The 19,043-nt window shown below is 34.7% G+C and overlaps 1 protein-coding gene across 5 annotated transcripts in view; it reads left to right on the forward strand.

The window, feature by feature from the left end:
- Positions 1 to 19,043, forward strand: part of NEK11 (NIMA related kinase 11) — a 103,617-nt gene that overhangs the window by 27,210 nt on the left and 57,364 nt on the right. For all 5 annotated transcript variants that reach the window (XM_040548411.1, XM_040548410.1, XM_040548414.1 and 2 more), the window contains exons 5-9: positions 3,718 to 3,782; positions 5,042 to 5,168; positions 14,837 to 14,986; positions 15,065 to 15,143; positions 15,659 to 15,744. In XM_040548411.1, coding sequence (XP_040404345.1) covers positions 3,718 to 3,782; positions 5,042 to 5,168; positions 14,837 to 14,986; positions 15,065 to 15,143; positions 15,659 to 15,744 — 507 coding nt within the window. The remainder of the gene's footprint in view (positions 1 to 3,717; positions 3,783 to 5,041; positions 5,169 to 14,836; positions 14,987 to 15,064; positions 15,144 to 15,658; positions 15,745 to 19,043) is intronic.

Here is a 19,043-nt window from a genome sequence, read left to right on the forward strand (position 1 = left end):
AGCATTTCATTTTCTCTCTTTGAATTAGAGCTATTTAATAGCACCTCTCCAGACACATAGAAATGACTTGACAGTTTTATTTGTATTTCCTTTATTATATTGTGTTTTTAACTATATTCACGTTAGAAAACTATTCTTTATCCTATTATTATAGAGCCAAACAATAGCTTAAATGGCAAAGCTGAGGCTTAAAAGGCTTTAAAAGTACCTACAGAAATTTGTTGGAATTACTGAAATATAAACATATAAAAACAGCCCTCTGTTTATGTATAAAGGAATTGTATGTGATTTCTTCTATACTGATAAGGGAAAAAAAGGTATAATACATATTTGAACTATGTTTTAATGCAAGAAAATTTTGCCCTAGAGATAAAATCTTAAAATGTTCATTATCTGTGGGTTGGACCTCTTCATGCCATTTCTTAGAAAATCTAGCTGCTTTGGGAGGGATTTTTATCCCAGAACAGCAAAAATGACTATTTCTGGTTCTAGACATAAATTATTCTGTGGATCTATTTCTTGTACACCTTTAGTTGAACTTCTACACCTTTTGAAAACTCTCATTCTAGAGATTTACCTCCAAAAATAAATGTTTTTCTACCTTCTGTTGCCCCCTTCCCCCCAAATAAAGCAGATTGTACAGATTAGGCATTCATGTCTTTTACTTATGCTTCATAAATGCCAAAGTGGTTATGAATATCTCCCGGTGACTCTGCTGTCTACTTTCTATTTTACATAATTGAAGGATTTTTGAATTTAAACTTGAAAGCTAAATTATCTAGAATTAAATAGATGCAATCCTCATCTGTCATTGATACAACGAAAGAGACAAGTAGAGGACAGGCAGCATAGTTCAGTGGTCTTATCTAGACAGAGAGAGTTAGCATGAAACCATCATCTGGTCGCTCTGGCATACCTGTAGCCCATCACATATTAGTGCACAAAATTGATCCCACAGCACTCAGGCAATGAGGCCATTGATTCATTTAACCTCAATTTGTATATAGCTGACCATTATGTTATCCATCGCTTTGCTAATCTTTATGAACAATATGCCAACACAGAGATTTTGATAAGGTTACCGTTCATTCAAACAAGTTTGTTGCTTTCAATCTGTAGGGTAGCACACTCTGTCCAAGTCTATCTGGATTTCACATTGTCTTTCCTAGTACAGGATTCACAGTTGCCCAGAACCTCTTAGTTCTCAGAATAGTTCTTCAGACAAAGGAAAGAGAAATTTATTGCTGAATATTTCACAGAAGTAAACTACTTCAGCTTCAATCAGCTTCACTTGCTGGTATGTTGCAGAGGCATCTTTATTGAAGGAGGCTGCCTACTGCTCAGTGATCCATGCTGCTTTTTTATGACTATGAGACAGCAAGCAGGTAATCTGTAGAACATAGGTACGGGTGTATTTATAGTCTAAATTTAAAACCATCCTGAAGTGTTAATTTCTACCCAAAATTTCAATAACCACTTCGCTAACTGTCAAGTTAGATTAAGATTTGCTGGAGTCCAGTTAATTCATGTTACCTTTATTGGCAACGTATATTTATTTCTTGCTAGAATTAAAGTAGTTGTTTCAGTTAAGGTTTCAGCTTGTAACTTGTTAATCTTCTGACGTACCCTGGCAGATTGAAGTGGCTGGTATCAAGAGATATAATCATGGGAATTTCCAAAAAAAATTACCCCAAAAATTTCTTACTCATATTAATGCATAAAAGCATCTTATAATTATTGGCAACACAAATAATTTGCATCATATTTTTGTCACTATGTTGCACGTTTACATTAGCATTATATTCCATTTCAAACCACTGTAGCCAAAATATCTTCTCTTTATCTCCTATAATAAGTTACTGAAAGTTTTCTGCATATTTTTTATACATCAAGATACTTGTCATTCAAATCACAGTTGCCCAGCTGACTTTTAGGTTCAAGATTATATTTCTACAAAGCTACAAACAACAACAACAAAATAATAATTAAAAAAATTAGAAATCTAAGTCAGTGAAGTCAAGTTCTTTCAAAGCTCTGTGTGATGAATGGTAAGGAAATACTTTATGAATCTAAATTGACAGAGCAAGATTTATATACAACTATGTGTGTATATAGGCTTATAAAATAATAAGGAATATAATCTTAGCTTAATTTCCTTACTGATGTAATGCATGATAAACGTACGTATATTGCTCAAGCAAGTTACCAAGTAGAGAATAAACTATTTATAAACATCAGTGGAGACATGCTGAATAAAACTTTCATTTTTCCAAATGTGCAATCTCTCACTAGAAGTATTATTTTCAGGACAAAAATTGGAAAAAAAAATCCATAATGTATAAAGAACTCTTTTCTTTATGCCCCATAAAAATAGAAAAGTTTCCATGTTCAGCTACGTGTGTACTACAATATCTTCTAATACCTATTTTTCTCTCCCCCCCCCATTTATGAACTAAGTATATTGAATTAAATAATTTTTTTCTTTTCTTGCAAAAAATATTTTCCAATGAGGCGTGGACTAAATTGCTTATTTTAATTGTGCTGTAGAATAAGTATTTTCTGGACTTCATATGGAAGCTATTTTGGAAATCGTTTCAGTATCTCAATGCATTAGACTATAATAATTTAATAAAATTTGACATAATACTTGAGGATTGCTCAAGAACAACTAAAATCTATTAACATATTGGGTTTTTCTGCCCACATCTCAAGAATCTTAGAGCCTCTCAGGAATCTTAGAGTCTCTGTTGCTTTCTTTATCTGTTCTAAATGACTAAACAAGTAGTGTATTTGTAATATCAAACACAGTTTCAGTAGTCATTATGTACTGAAGCTATTCTAAGCTCCTCCTGAGCAGAGATGGTGGCTTGATAACACACAGTATTAGTTGTAAGGAACTTAAAAGTGGTTGAATTCAAGTTTGGCTGAGGTTGTAGGGAACCCTCTTGGAAGTGTTATTAATAAGAATTAATTGAGAAGATGCTTTGTGTACTGTAGAGATATATTTTTTTCCCTAATGAGCTGGAAAATTACTGTCACGCATTAAGATCTCTAGAAATGGAAGAGATGCTGTTTGTCCTGGCATGGTGTGTATCTTATGATGCTGCTTCAGTCTTTGATGGAAAAATAAGTCTGTAAAAGCTAGTTGTGCTTTTTCTTTTCCTTTTGATCTCTGTCTTTGTAAAGTTCTTTTATCTTCTAGACCATTACTGTAAAAATTTGTACAACTATCCTAGTCTGTATACGTGTTTGTCTTTCAAGTTAATACGTTTTCTCTGCAGGAGGGTTACCTGAGCTTATCGCTCTTATTGCTGTTTTTCTCATCCCTTATTCTATTGTGATACATCTTATTCTTCTGGCTGAAAATAGGATGTCATGCTTTTAAGAAGAGCCGTACAGGAAGACATGCTTTTCTCTTTTCCTTTGCAGCTCATGTTAAGCCTGTATCTGTATTCTCAAGCTGGGATCCCTGGGTGCATTTTTATTATCCTGGCTGCTTAGGCTCTCATCCTGCATGTGGGTGTCTGTGAATGTAGCTCTGTGTTTTTGTGAAGCTCCTTAATGCTGGTTGCTGTGCATTGTCACTTACAGGGTTAGACTTGTAGCAGTGGTGGGCTGGCCTTCCTAGCAAGGAATGAAGATAAATACTTGAAATACTTGATAAGTGACTTTGAATCGTTCAAGTTAGATGAGGTTGAACTTCTTTTTGTATTCCAGGCGAATACTTCACAGAGATTTGAAAGCCAAGAATATATTTTTGAAGAATAATCTTCTTAAAATCGGTGAGACTTGCCTACTTTTTAAAGATATGTTTTACTATGATAGAACAATCCAGCAGACATTCTGTGAATAAGGAGATTTACATAAAGTGATGTCTGATGTAGTGTTTGATTTGTGGTCAAACATTTACCTGACAGGCATACACAAGAACAGGGACCCAGACAGGCACTGAAATCCCAGCCTTGAGTGTGCTCAGAGCTCAGCTGGACATAGACTGAGCACCCTCATGTAACTTTGAAGCTGGCCCTGATTTGAGTCAGGTTTGAATCAGATGACCTCCTGAGGCCTCTTGAAACTATGTTGTTCTATGTGGTGTTCTTATTTTGGATAACCATAGAATTTTGGTTGAATAACCATATTTAAAAGTTCTGCCTTTTTTTAATGTTCACTTATTGTATTGTGTCTAACAATAAAGAGTTTATACAAATAGATAAATATTTGCATATGCTCTTGAAATGTAAATATTTAATTAGTATCTTGCCTTTTTGTCATTTGTGCTTCTAATCTAACGTATTTTTTCATCTATGTCCTAATTTATCCTCTTTATTTACAAAAAGCAGTATTTACAGGGTAAGTTCTTTGTTGCCACTGAAATTATTTTGTATTAACTTCACTTTCATAAAGAGTTCCAAGCATTTATTATAACAAGTTGGTTTAAACACAATTCTGATTTTTTTGTAGTATTAATCACAGTGGTACTGAAGTATCAAACTCTGATGCCTAGAGCTATTCACTACATACACATTGACAACCTTAGTATCCCAACAGCATAGTTGTTTTTTATCTGTAGAAGTTACCAGAGCACATGGACAAAAACTCTTTTTTTTTAATCCCTTGGGCCATTTCCTGGAAATATAAGTAGGGTTGGCAAAGGCTGATCCCTCCCTCTGAAACAGATTGTAGGTGGAAATGGGGAAGTAGGTCAGCCCATTATTCCACATAATTTTACGTAAGATGGACACCTAGATAAGAAATTCCTACTAACTACAATCAACTTGGGTTGCCTTTGAAGTGTTAAGTAGGAATTTTAAAAGTTCTCTATTTCATTACTGATATTCTTGGTTCTCTGCCAAACAATGTTTTTGTGTTGACATGTCTGGAATTTTGACCATTATACAAACTGAGGATATGGATCTTAATTTAAAAATGAAAAGTGAACAGACGTGTATGAAAGCTGTGTTAATGTTTAAGTTCTTTGTAAGAATTTTAGTCTTATTGTGCTTAATTGTTTGGGGGTGGATCTTTCTGTTGTTACTTTTAGGGGACTTTGGAGTTTCTTGTCTTTTGATGGGTTCATGTGATCTGGCAACTACATTTACTGGGACACCATACTACATGAGTCCAGAGGCACTGAAACACCAGGGCTATAACACAAAATCTGATATTTGGTGAGTAGTCAGCATGCTACTTCAGTAGGATTATACAGTTATTGAAAAGAAAATGTCATGAAAGGTAAAATGTCATATATTGTCAAGATCAGCATTTGACTATATTTAGGAACTACCCTTTACTGTTTGTTTGTTTGTTTTTTGAAAAGCAAACCAATGGGGTTTAGTGAAAAAGGAAGCAGGGCTTCCTCAGTAGGGTGCTCACACTACTCCTCTAAAACTATTCCAGGATATTTGCATCATGTATTGCAATTTAAAGGTTTGCTCTTTGTGTTGAGAAGCATGTAGTTACTATTATATGGGGTTATGTGGGACTTCAAAAGAGAAAAAGATTCAGGTCCAGTCTCTGCTGTGACACAAGATGATTGTGGATTAATCTTGAGTTCTGCTAGGAAGGGGGAAATCTTTCTCTTATAGAGAAAGATAAATAGAAAGAAACAGTTGTCTGTGAAATTTCCGAGTGGACAAGGAAGGAGCGATTCCTGGCTGAGAGGGAAACAGGAGAACCTTCTTACGAACTGAATTGAAAAACATTGGGAAGTGGCAAAAGGAAGAAAATTCTTGAAAGGAGAGCTGAGTATAAGAATAACTGGACAGAAGCAAAAACACAATCAGTTTCATGAAAGGCTCAAAGGTAGAAAGATAAGTGTCAGTTCTGCACTTAGATGGCACAAAATATTGATTTCTGAGGTAATGATTAAAGAATCAAGTTGAGAACCTGTTGAAAAGACTTTTTGTCTTTTGTCTCTGTTGAAAGACTTTTTTTTTTTTAAGTCTTTAAAGTCTTTTTTTTAAAGGAAAATTTTAGTTGTGCGGGTATTTTTTCAAGCTAAGATGAGGAATGATTTTTGGAGTGGGGAAAATACCTGTCTTGGTTATTTTCTAAAACACTTATTGTGTTTCATGATGACAGTTAAAACTATTTTTTTTTGAATTCTGTCATAGTGGTTTTTTTAAATACTTTGTTACTTCTCTTAAAAGGTGTTTGTTTCTGTAGTTATGCATATCTGAAGATTTCTTTTTTAAGAATATTTCAATCCAGGAAGTTTTCTTTAAAAAGCATTTGTCCACTGGAATGTAGTTTGTTTACTTGACAATTTACTCTAACTTCTGCTCCATTCTGACTTTTCAAAATATATTTGGGACTGCAGGATATAATTCTAGAAGTTCGGAACAGTCATCTGTACCTTTAACTGCTAACAGCCATTTTTCACAGTTAACATCTTCAATCCAGTCAACGGATGTGTCAGGAAACTCATCTCGTGGTCTTTATAGCTGAACAGAGATGGATTTAATGTCAGATTATCTCTTGTTCATCTGTATCAAAACAAATATGAGTTAATACATGTAGTCAATAAAAATATATTGTGAGAACATTTCAAAAGATGTGAAAACAACTGAACAGACAGGAAAACATGACTTCTGTGCGCTATTACTGTAAAGAATAATTTCTATTGCAGTTGACACTGAATGTAAATATATATAAGTTCTATTCATGCTTACAAGTGTCAATCCATATGTCACTGAAGTAGTACAGAGTAAATGAAACCCGAATTTGTAAGCATTTTTATAAATGATGTGTTGATCACTCTTTTAAAATCTACAAAATAGCAGAGAAAAGCCCCTAGAGCAAGTCACTACCTATTGGCGTTTTGCTATACTTTATGCATTTTGTAATCTTTCCAAACCAATACCCAGAGTACTCAACCAAGGGTGGAACTGCTTTCACAAGGAGGTTCTTGGCCCTTGGTGTAGGGGCACAAAGGAGGAGATGTGCCCTGTCTCACTAGAACCCCAGACCACAAAAGCCTTCTCCTTCTGAGCCAAGAAACTCTCTTTCTGTAAGGACTTCTCAACTGCGAAGAGTCATACATTGAATTGATACGTTGGTCATTTAATTCCTTCATTTAATATTTTAGTAGTGATTCTGAGTTTATTTTACATTTGCTGTCCTTGTAAGGAGTCACTCAACCATCTGAGTTTGAATTGTCCATCCCACTTAATCTATTTGTGAACTGTCTTGGCCCACCAGCTGTGCATCTGGTTCCAGCCCTCAGTTTTGCGATAGTTGTGTAGTAGTAAGCACCAAAGTTTTCATATAATTTCACATTTTCATTTCATAAAGCATTGTTTCATACTTTCTCCTTTTTCTTTAGCTGGATGTGCTGAGGTTCTGAAACGTTTTGCAACTTTGCATATGTTTTTTGATTTTGAAATCAGTGCACTTTTTGCTAAACATTTGTGGAAGTCATGACCATCATTTCTGTTCATGTTTTTCTACTTATTTCCTGTGATACCTAGAAAGATCAAAGACAAAAGCTTTAACAAGTGTGCATGTGAGAGCAAGATATTGCTGATCAGCAATCAGTGTGCCGCATCTTTGAACAGATGTCCTTCATCTGATTTTGGGGAGCTAGGGAAGAGGTGGGTGGAGGGAAAGCTGTTTTCCATATATTCAATGGAAAGCATATTTTCTCCAAGGACAATCTTAAGTCCATTCCCTGAAATAGAATTTGATGATTGAGGTGAAAATGCCATGGAAGAGATTGGTTAAGCTGTTGGCTCTAAAAACCGAAGTCACTTTTATTTATCTGAAAGTATGTAGAAGACAGATTCTGTTCCAAGTTCATTTTACAACAGTTTTTAGCCAATCATGACCAGTTAACTGAAGCTTGCTGAGTCTCTCTGCAGCTTTTTGTTATCAAGTTAGTACAAAGGCTGGTAAATTTGAATGTCTCTTCCTATTGAGAAACCTCTAGTTATGAGATATAAACGCTTTTTGAAAAAGCTCATGAAAGCTCATTTTTTAATTGCTTGACATGTGAGAACTCAAGTTCTGCTATTGTTTTAGTCTTTTTGTTTTTTAGGGGCTTTTTTTTTTTAAAGTGTGACAGCTCATTTTCCAGGAGTCAGAAACTTCAATTCATTAAATAAATTGGTTTCCTTCAAAAAGTGATAGCGAGTTTCTACCTTAAGGAGCACACCATCCTGCTAGCATTCTTAGTTCCCTTGCTTACAAAGAGTGTAAAATCTTAGCATTATTAAAATTGCTTGGGATTTTGCCTTTGAGTTCATTTGATCCCAGCTTTATTTCACTATGTCTAAATATGTCTATATTGGCATCATTGCTTATAATAGTAACATCTCTATATAAACAGGGCCTATGCAATTGTACCTATATAGCATCATATCTTTATTCCTTTTATAGAATGAAAAACCTAGGAGATAGCTAAAATGACCTAGTATTTTTGAAATTTGAGGAATAATATTTTCTTTTCAGTTCTGACTTCAGTAGAGGAATATGTAGGAATGTTAGAAAGTACTGTTATTCCTTGTCTGGTTATTTATTCTTATATCTGAGCTCAGATTTGATAAGGCTGCTCTTGTGTCCTTCAAACTATAGAACATTCTACAGCCCGAATGCATCCATCTGTGAGAGACGAGGAAAGGACAGAAAGATCAGATGAGCTGTGGAACAGCCTGTTCCCATTTCACACAATTTTTATGCAATGACACATAAGAAGCCCTAGTAAAGGTGAACTCCACATATAAACTTCATAAACATTACCCTCAGCCCTACCACGTGCAGCAAAACCGTGCCATTTCTGTTACTGGGGACCAAACATGGTTGTAGGAATTGCACAAGGCTGAGGGGGTGAGACCTTCTGGTCAACTTTTATTCTATGAATTTGTTGTGCCTAACCTAGATCTATCAAATACATGTCCCATCCATTAGTATTAATTCCACAAATTTTTAGATCAGATTGCTTTTTCTAAAATTAGTTAAAATATAATGAAATAGAAATATTTCTAATGATAAAGCAAGTCGTCACTCAGAACTGCTAGTTTTGCACAAATAGTGATAATAGCAAGGGTGTTAGTGAGGCTAGATGTTGGGATACATATCCCATATCTAAGGATCTCTGAAGAACAGAGAAACCTTTGTACTTTCCACTGTCTTCATGCAACCTAGAAAGCCTAAACTTACCAAGAAGGTCAATGATAACTCCCACAGATGGTCCTAAAGTTAAAGTGGACTGTTGTAGCTTTCCCAGAGACCTCTCTTACTTCAGAAAATTGGAGGTTCCCTTGTCACACAGGCTCCCAGTCAGTTTAGATTCTGCTTTTTTCATACTGGGGAATGAACATCACTCTCTCGTCACACCTGAAACTGTCTCTGTGTTCACCTGTAAAGTTAACGGTATTTGCCTACCACTAGTTGTTAGCACAGTATTGCTTGTGCAATTTTTTGCAGGTTTTCTAACCCTGAGAGTTTGGGGTTGCTTAAATGAGACTGTAATCTGCACTGGCTTGTATTCCGCCCAGGATCAGTATAAATCCTCAGTGCAAATATCGAGTGCTTCCATTGTAGTGGCTATTAAAACAATCTTACTTTGTTTCTGAGTAGATGTGCTAAAGTGTATGCAAACAGTTATGAACAGTGATATTTCTCTCTTCTCTTCAAAGCTATGAGTACATATGGCAAACTCCACCCATGAACTTCACAAAGAATTTCTGCATACTATGTAATACAAATTATCTCAGAGGCAGAAATGATAACAGAAACAATTCAGTTGAAAAACAAATGTATTTGTCATTTGGAAACATAGCAAATTCTTTACAAGAGAGGTATAAATTGTTTTCTTTTTGTCTGGCAGAGACAAAGGAATATCACATTTGAATCCATCATACTCTATGTCAGCTGTCAAGTGTTGCGATATTTTGATAATTTTTTTTTCTGTGGGGTTTGGTTAAATTGGGCTCCCTATGTCACACATCTTGGGACTTTCATTTTAATTGTGCTTGCTTGTCTGTTCTTTTGCCCCAGTTTGTCTTTTCCTTTAATAATAACAATCCAAAAATAGATTATTTTTACTGCCAAATTTTATGTAGAATAATTACCAAAAGTAGCCATAAAATTAATGCATTGGTCTTTTGAGTAATGTTTAACCGATGGATTTTATTAAAATGCAATTTTATATGAAAGCAAGGGTTGAAGCAGACATCACAGATTTCTCATCTATGCTGAAAAGGTGTGCTAGATCTTCATTGTTATGAATCAGCAAGGCTCTACTGAAATGATCCCTGCTTTTAATTCAGAGATAAATGCAGAACAAAAACTTCTTAAAAGCAATACGAGTTGTGATTTGTAAGCTATGTTCTCATTAAATCTTTTTTTTTTTTCTTAGCATGCTTTGTATTTATTTTATGGAACTTAAGGTAGAAAGAAATTGCCAATATGTGACGCATGGGAGAAAATTTCAGCCTACTCTGTAAGATTTTGTCCCAGAGTTCCCAAACTATAGGTCTTCAAGTAAAGCACAAATTGTAATTTGGATTAATAAAGGTGTCTAAAATAGCTTTTCCTCCCATATTCCTCTATCTAGTCCCAAGATAATTAGAAAAACAAGATTCCTATAGCTGATAATGCTGGTGCGATAATCTTATTAATTTTGGGCACAAATATTTGATTTCTTTTTTTTTTTTTATTGCAATAGTGCTGATTATTTTGGATTCTTAAAAAAAACGTGGCAGGTATTTAATTCTAATTATTTTCACCATCCCAGATAGAGATAGCAACAAACAAATGCATACCTATGTTATTTTAAGTGAGAGCTATTTCAATTCAATAATAAAGGCAGTTATATTGTCACCCAGTGAAAATTCAGTGCATCTGAGCTGAATTCAAACAGCTGTTACTGAAAACATTTCATACCTTGTTTTGCTGAGATTATGTATCTTGTGATAAGAACCAATAAAACATTCAGAAGGAATTAAATATTCTTTTTTTTTTTATTATTTCCACTTCTTTGTACTGTAGAAATGCTACATGGTTGTAAGACTATTAAATGTCTGGGCTGACCAAAAATCTTTTTATAATTGCTATTATATACATGTACCAAGAGTCAGCCAAGCCCTTTCCACCCCATGAATGAGGGAGAAAAAAAAGAGGAAGAACCTTTCCTTTATTGAAAAGATTACGGAAATGTTCTTTTTACAGTGACCCAAGCCAGGCAATCTTTGTCATGCTTGTGGCCCCTATTGCTGCATATAACTTCACTGGTGTAAGTGGGCTGCTTACCCCAAAATATAAAGGTTTGGAAGTATCCAAACTTATTTCTAAAATATGCAATCTATATAACTAATAATAGTCTCCACAGCATTTGAGGTTATTACTTGAATCAATCTTGTAATGAGGAACATTTTGGAATGGGGTTTTTATATTGAAAGCAAGTTCATTTATTAAGATGATATAAATGGTTTGCTGCTAACTCTAAATCTGCCTATTCTATGATATGTAATATAAAGTATTGTTTATTGACTGGATGAACGACTAATGCTGTAAAGGGAGCTTGTACAGAGTGTACACGGAGTACATGTGATTCTGGGAGACTCCCCAGTCTTTCTGAATTTCCCAAGTGTTACTGGCTTTGTGTTTGGAAATAGCTGACAGAAGCTGGAAGGATTCAGGGAAAACTCAAAATGTTTGAAAGTGCTGGGGAGATGCATAGTCAGCATAATGACATATGAAAAGTAAATCTGATAAATAATATATATAGCAATATTGTAATCTCTATATGTGCAGTTTCTGTTTGTTTTGTTTTGTTTTATTTTTCAAAAGCTGCTGTGCGCTCAGCCTTAATGACTCCCTGAGAGGACAGTCAGGAGAGTCTTTTGGGATAATTCAATGGAAGTATCCATCAATTATGTAGAGGTATTTAAAAATCAAGTGAGGTTTTGGGTGCACAGACTACCTCGATCCTTTCCCACCAAAAGACCCCACAGCAATTAGTTATTATGAGACTTAGTATGCTGCCATTCTATCCAATTGGTTCACTTTTAAAAGACTGAGCCATATGATCAAGATCTACTTGTGTCCTTTAGACACCAATGACTATTAGAAAGAAATAGGCAGGAAGATTTATGATAAACACTGCACAGCTACAGCTGGATAAACCCTGCCATGAAGATCTGAAAAGCCATGGATGAGAGTGTCATGATGATACATATGTATGTACATGTATGTATTTCTCATAGACCTTGGAGTCAGCAAATTCTTAAGACTTGGTACAGTCAGACTGAGATGCACAAGCCACAAAGGTATAGGCATTTAGATTATCTGGCTTTTACCATTTCATTAAAAAGCTAACGTGCATCTTACAGTCTTTGGAGGACTGTAGCAAAGTTTAGAAATTTCTACAAAATACCAGGAGATGTGAAAGGGACAGCAATGCTTATGTAAACAAGTAGCACCAAAAACCACAGGGTGGTTTCTCCTGAGAAGAACTTAGAAGTCTGTCCGTTGATATTGTAGAGAATATACTGAAACCTGTGCAGATGCTCCTTTTTATTATATAATTGAGCATAAGTGGCTTCAATGTGAAACGATCATGCATCAGTTTTGCTGAAATGAAGTGCTGTTTAGCACATTTGTTGAACCTATTCACAAACATAGGAAGCTGTCAAACCAAATGCTCTGGCTGGATAGTTTAATGGCCATTTTAGAATTTTTTAACACTGGCAGTTATACAAGCTAAGATTATAAAAGTAATTAAATTATGTGTTTTGGTCATTGGCAAATTGCTCATGGGAATCAGGAAGCAATCTTCTCTTGCTGAATTTGCTTCTTACAACATGCTTAGGCTGGGACTGTAGAAACACAACTGCTCTGAGAAATGCAGTCTTGAGGCAAAAGCTTGGTAACTTCCTTAGGCAACTACAGCTCAGCAGCTGTCCTGGGAAGAAGTGGCCTTGCTCTAGGATTCAGGACAACATTTCTCAGCATAGGAACTACTTATTTCATTTCAAAGAGTTGTATTTTGCAGTAAAGAAAAAAAATCCACTTTTTATTTTTTTCCCTGCTTTTTCTTTTTTTTTTTTTTTCGTTCCTTTATTTTTTTCTGTGATGGGACAGATGGGGTTTTCCCTGGGCAGCCTGTTTGCTGTCCCAGCTTTACCAGAATGCCTCGGGTGTTCTTTTTCATCTTTCTCCAAAGTCTCAGGTGTAGTCAGAGGACTCAGCTAGCTGAATAAATGGGCTTCCTTCATGTGGTAAATCCTGTTCTCCTAATGGCTCATTAAACAATTTTTAGCTGCCGGAATTAAGCAGCCGCCAAAAACTGATTCTGAAAAAAAATTAAAAAAATAAAAAATTTTAGTACAGTCTATCAAGTTGAGATTTTCCTTTTCTTCTTCCCTCTGGTTGGTTTCCATTTTTGTTTGATGCTTTCAGATGCCATGTATGCACTTCTGTTGTAAAGTATTTTCTCATGTAGTCATTATCTTGTTTCAGAGTTTGAACATAGATTGTAAATGCAGAGCATCATCTGTGTGTTACTGTTTACTGATTTTGGAAGTTTGAAAGCTGGTTGACAGTTAAAACTTCAAGAAACTGGGCAATTATTTAGGTACCTCTATAGTTAGGCAGTTTTTAGCAAAAATGTTCTCCTAGTTGTTTTCAGATAGATCTTTGGAAAGCACCAGTGAGAAAGCCCTTCTATTCTCGCTCCTTGGGCTTGTTTACATCATACAGAGAGCATGAGTTTCAGCTCTACAACTATTTGCTTATGTTCTTTTATTGTCAGATGGACTGAACTTATTCCTCTTCTTTAACCAAAATGAATAATTTAAATTTATTCATTATTTGCTTTCAAAGATAATGTTTATACCATTTTTGCCAAAGCCATTCACCTATACATTCTTCTAAATATTACCAGTATGCTTTATTTTCATACTGCTGTAAATTATAAGTACCCCAATCAAATACTACATGAAGAGTAAAGTTGCTGTGCTGTTTAAGTTGGTTACCTGGGTGAGTCTGGTCCTGTAGCTGGCTCTCACCAACGTCTTCTATGACCTTGATCAAGTCACTTGGCACTGCCTCTGTTCTCCTGAATATCATTATCTGTATTCTCCTGTGTCAGTATCAGTATTCTGCTGCACTCCAGTATCAACTGGAGTTGATACTGGGCATGCTTCAAAGCCTGGAAAGCACAGCGTCTCTATTTAAAAAAAATATGTATTAGATAGAGGCCAATCAAAGTGCAAGCTGTTATGAGTAGTCATTACATAAATCATTATGAGAGTGTTTATGTTTAAATATTCAACTTGGTGGTGTTTGCTATCTCTGTTAGGATTGAGGAATAAGAGCCTGATAAATAAAATCTGACACTGGTTCTCAGCTAGGTCTCCAGCCTGGCATATTCAGTTTTTTTCATCTCCAAATAAAAAATTGAGGAAATTTGGTTTTAGGTGTTTCAATATAATGTGGTCATCTAAAATTTGATAACTCTTTGAGTCCAAACCAGTTTTGGAATCTATTTTGAATGTGTGGCCAAATGAGTGTTTATATACCTGTATATATGTGTATAATATTTGTATATGTATATATATATGTATATGTTTATGTATATATATATATACAGATTGTAGGTTTTTGCCTGCATTTATCAAAATAGAATGATGATTGCTTCTGTTTCATATGATGCCAATTGTTGACCTGAATAATGAATCATAATCTTTGCAGATGAAAAGAATAGCATAATAGTAAAATATGCTATTCTCAGAAAAAAAATAAATGCAATTGTAACTTTTCTTATTGTAATGTCACTACGCATGCTACTTGTAAAAATAACATCTATACTATTCCAATTATTTTATCCTTCAAGGTCTCTGGGATGCATTTTATACGAGATGTGCTGTATGGACCATGCATTTTCTGGACACAATTTTTTGTCAGTTGTGCTAAAAATTGTAGAAGGTGATACACCTTCTCTTCCTGATAGATATCCAAGCAAACTGAATGCAGTGCTGAGCAGGTATGTTGCTCTCTTGTTTATCAGTTTCTTAATTTGGAAAATCACTGAATTATCACTTCTGTTTTCTTAATGTTTCAGCATGTTAAATAAGAATCCTTTGATGAGACCAGCAGCAGCAGAGATCCTAAAAATCCCTTATGTTGATGAACAACTAAAGGTATCTAAGAAGAAAAAGCGATAGCTGTACACTTGCCACTTGAGTATGTATTTTACAAAAGTGGAGTGGAGACAGAAAATGTGTAGAGAAAAAATAACTTAGAGAGCAGCCAGTGGGAACATTAATCTAGGGGACTTTTGGAGTTAAATTATGATATGACTGAGGCAGAGAGGCAGTGAGAAATTAAGCCTTTCTCACTCTACATGCTGAATATACCCCCCTTTAAAATCTTATGAGTAATAAGGGGAATGGATATTTATGCATAACAAGTGCAGATCATTTGGCCTGTGTATGTGTAATCTCTAACTGTTCTAGTTAGTCATAATTTTAATGAAAAACAGTGCATCTTTCTTTTTTGGTCCCTGGTTCCAACGTATTTATTATATGACTTTCTAAGGAACTAGGGAAGGAAACTGCTCAATCATTTTTTACATTAGGGCTGTTTTGTGTCATATTGGAATCTGGATCACTTTAGCCTCAAGCATCGATACTGCTTCTATTTTATTTCTTTACAGAATATACAGTACAAATACACAAATATGAATGTGAAAGACAAGGGGCTTAACTGGCAGAAAGAAGCTGTTCCCATTTTTGATGCTGTGTAAGTATTTTTAAGTGTTTCGTGGGCTGAACTATAAACAATTATGGTGTTGCCAAATACTATCCTGTTGTAAACAAATATTTGTGTTAATCTCCTTATGCTTTGCATTTAAAGGGATTTTGCCATTCCCCAGAAATACAAGACAACCACATTAATGAGTTGTATAATCAGAATTTAGGGTAAAAAATGGATGTAATAATTAAATATTTTTATTCTGGAACCGTAAATTGTGCATGTGTATATAGCATATGCACAAATTAATTTAGTAACAGTGGGTATGTAATTAAGTTAGGACCTTTGTCTGTATATTTTGAAGGCTTAGATCATCATTTTAGTTAAGTCATGGTCATTTATAGTACTGTTGTTTGTGTACTGATTATTTGTTGAATGTGAAGACTATGATTCCTAAATGACATAAAAATGAAGACATAAACATTTAAACAATTCAGCTAATACATCCATAGGATGCTATTATATTTGTCTTGTAGCTTTCTTGTGAGAAGTTAAGACTAGTGGTGTTTCTTGGCTCTTAAATCAGTACTGCCTTTGCACATGATCTCTCTTTTAGGTACTGAATATATATTAAATTAATTAATTGTTTCAAATTATGGTGCAGCAGTGATTAAAGCAAATGTCAACACGGGCAATTTCATTTTGCCTTTGTAAATTAGCTGCGCAGTTTCAATGGCAGCTTCCATTCCTCTTTGCTTGCTGTCCCTGAGTTTTCTTGATGTGGTTTTGCTCTGTTAGGAGGTAGCACATTCAAAATCAGGAGTTTGTGATCCTGTGCAGACATAGCAGTCATCTCCATTTTTTATTTCCTCTAAATAACTTTCAAGACTTCAACAGCTATCTGAAATTTCTTTTGAATGAGTAAATAGTAGCAATGAAGAAGCCCATGCACCAATTCAGAATTAACAGTAGATTCAAGGGAATTTGCCTTTTCCCTTCATTCTTTTTTTGACCTCTGTTCTCAGTGTAGGCCTGCAGTTTTTCAGCTGTGGTCAGTTTGCAGTTGTTACCAAGTCTACTGCTTGCTAGTGTTCCTTTAGGAGAACTGATCAGCTGCAACTTTGCAAAAGAAAGGGTTGTTTAATAACAGTGATAGGAAGGATGTGGAATAAAGACATTGGATTCAACACAAAAATATTCTGTATGTTTTTGTTACCTGGTGTGACTGCTTAGAATATACCTGTAAAGCTCTCATGGCTCGAAATTGTGGTTAGAGTTTCCACCCTGTCACTTCTGTTCTTGCTTTCTCTCATTGTCAGATGAGTCTCTGTCCTCTTATCAGACAGGAGTTCTCTGTTTTGGTTTCCACTTTAGTATAAACACATTGTTGAACTTTGCAAGCATAGGTATAAGAGGCAATAACAAATGATGCCTGTATTGTCTAATTCTTGGTATTCTTAATATTCTACTATTCTTGTTTCTGCTACAAATAGCTCTTTGCTAGTATACTGGAAACACTACAGTTACACAGGCGGATGTGCTGTACTCAGGAAATATTAGACATATCTTTTGCTTATTGCTGCTGTGTTCAGGTTGAATTAATTAACTCTTGAGTGGATTCCTGTTTATTCAAATGAAATATAGTTGACTGCAGAGATGTTCCCCAGAGATATACCTTAACTAGTTTTGAGGCACTGAAATCTTGCCCAAATATTATGCCAACTCTCTATAAATTATATTGAATGTTAAATGCTTATTAAAACATGCACTATGAGAATCTTCAAAAAACTTCTAATCCGTGCCTTTATTTTGTGGGTTTTCACCTACATTCCGTATAGGATTTCAAACTATCCATATGCATCAAAAGATTATAGAAGCTTTCAGGAAGCAGTATTTTTACCTGCGAAATGTATACCTGCACCTCAAACATCCCTGTGTTTCTAGAACAGATTGATGAAACCATTTTATATTATCCGTAAAATATACTATGTTCCTTTGTCATTAGTTTGAATATATCAAGTCTCATCACCTTCCAAGTGGACATCGCTTATTGACAGAGCTAACACACAGGCAGGACATGATTGCATATCCCAGGGTCTATAATTATTTTTGTTCAAAAGGAAGTCTCAAGTGTGTAAGATGAAGAGCAAGTTCTAACTACAAACATCTTTTTCTTATACTTCTGTTAAAAGCATTAAAAAGTCAGCTTCTCTGTGCTGAAGTCCAGAATCCTAAAAACTGTGCAGCAGTGGATAAGAGCTATTTTTGTTAGAGCACAGAAATTTACCTTGAACTTTTCAAAGCATCAATTTGAAAAAAAAAAAGAGGAGTCCTAGGAGATGCTTCATTATAAATCATCTTCAAATGTACTATAGTCTGATTCTTTTTTGATTCCATGTTTAGAATACACATACATGCATAATTCTATTATGACTTTTATTGCATTTATGAGAATGTTAGCTTCTGTATTGCTACTGGTAAGCAAAATGCCAAATATTTTTTTCAAGCCCATATATTAGAAATATTTCTGCATTATTCATACTTGAGGAGTTCGTTCCATTCTTATTAATAATTAAAATCTTCTTGTCTTTGTCCTTAGTCTTTCATATTTCACAGTAATTTTCGTATCTTTACACTATTTCCCTCTGTAGTCAACATTTGAAAAGCATAATGAAAGCTTCTCAGTTATTAAAATACTGATTTCAAAATGGTAGTCTGCAAGGAGTGTTGCAATTTATATGCTTATAGAACTGGGCTCTTAGATGGTAAGTGAGTTTATCTCATAAGAGCAAAAATAGACATTTAAAATGAGAACTTGTTATCATGAATAAAAAGAATGCAAAATTTTGGTGTGAGTGAAATATGACTGCTATGTCATTGCAAACTATGGTTCAATTTTTGCAATTACTATATGATGTGAGGTAAAATCTGAAATTAATATCCTTTTTCTGATATAGGTCTAGTATTGCTCTCCTGTATGGATAAATACAGCTGAGATACAAACGTCAATAACTGATGCTCAGCTTTCAAGGATGGTCCATGGAGTCCATTTTACCAGTGAATTGTTTTTATTGATTAGGACCAGAAACTCAAGAGGACAACGTGATAATTATGACTTTCATTGAAGATTCATTAATGCTATCTTTTATTGCAGCCAACTTGTAACAATCAATGCAAAATGTATGAATGGTATTTCTTCTTTTTCTGTGGTTCTCATTTGAAAACTGCCTTCGGATTTGTAATACGCTCAATAATGAATCCTGACAGGGTAAATATTTCACCGTGCTTCAACATTTATTCTTTTAAGGAGCTAAGTTTATGTTTTTCTGTTCTCTCATGAAATGCCT

The sequence above is a fragment of the Cygnus olor genome, chromosome 2 (genome assembly GCF_009769625.2).
Source record: "Cygnus olor isolate bCygOlo1 chromosome 2, bCygOlo1.pri.v2, whole genome shotgun sequence".
Taxonomy (NCBI): Eukaryota; Metazoa; Chordata; class Aves; order Anseriformes; family Anatidae; genus Cygnus; species Cygnus olor.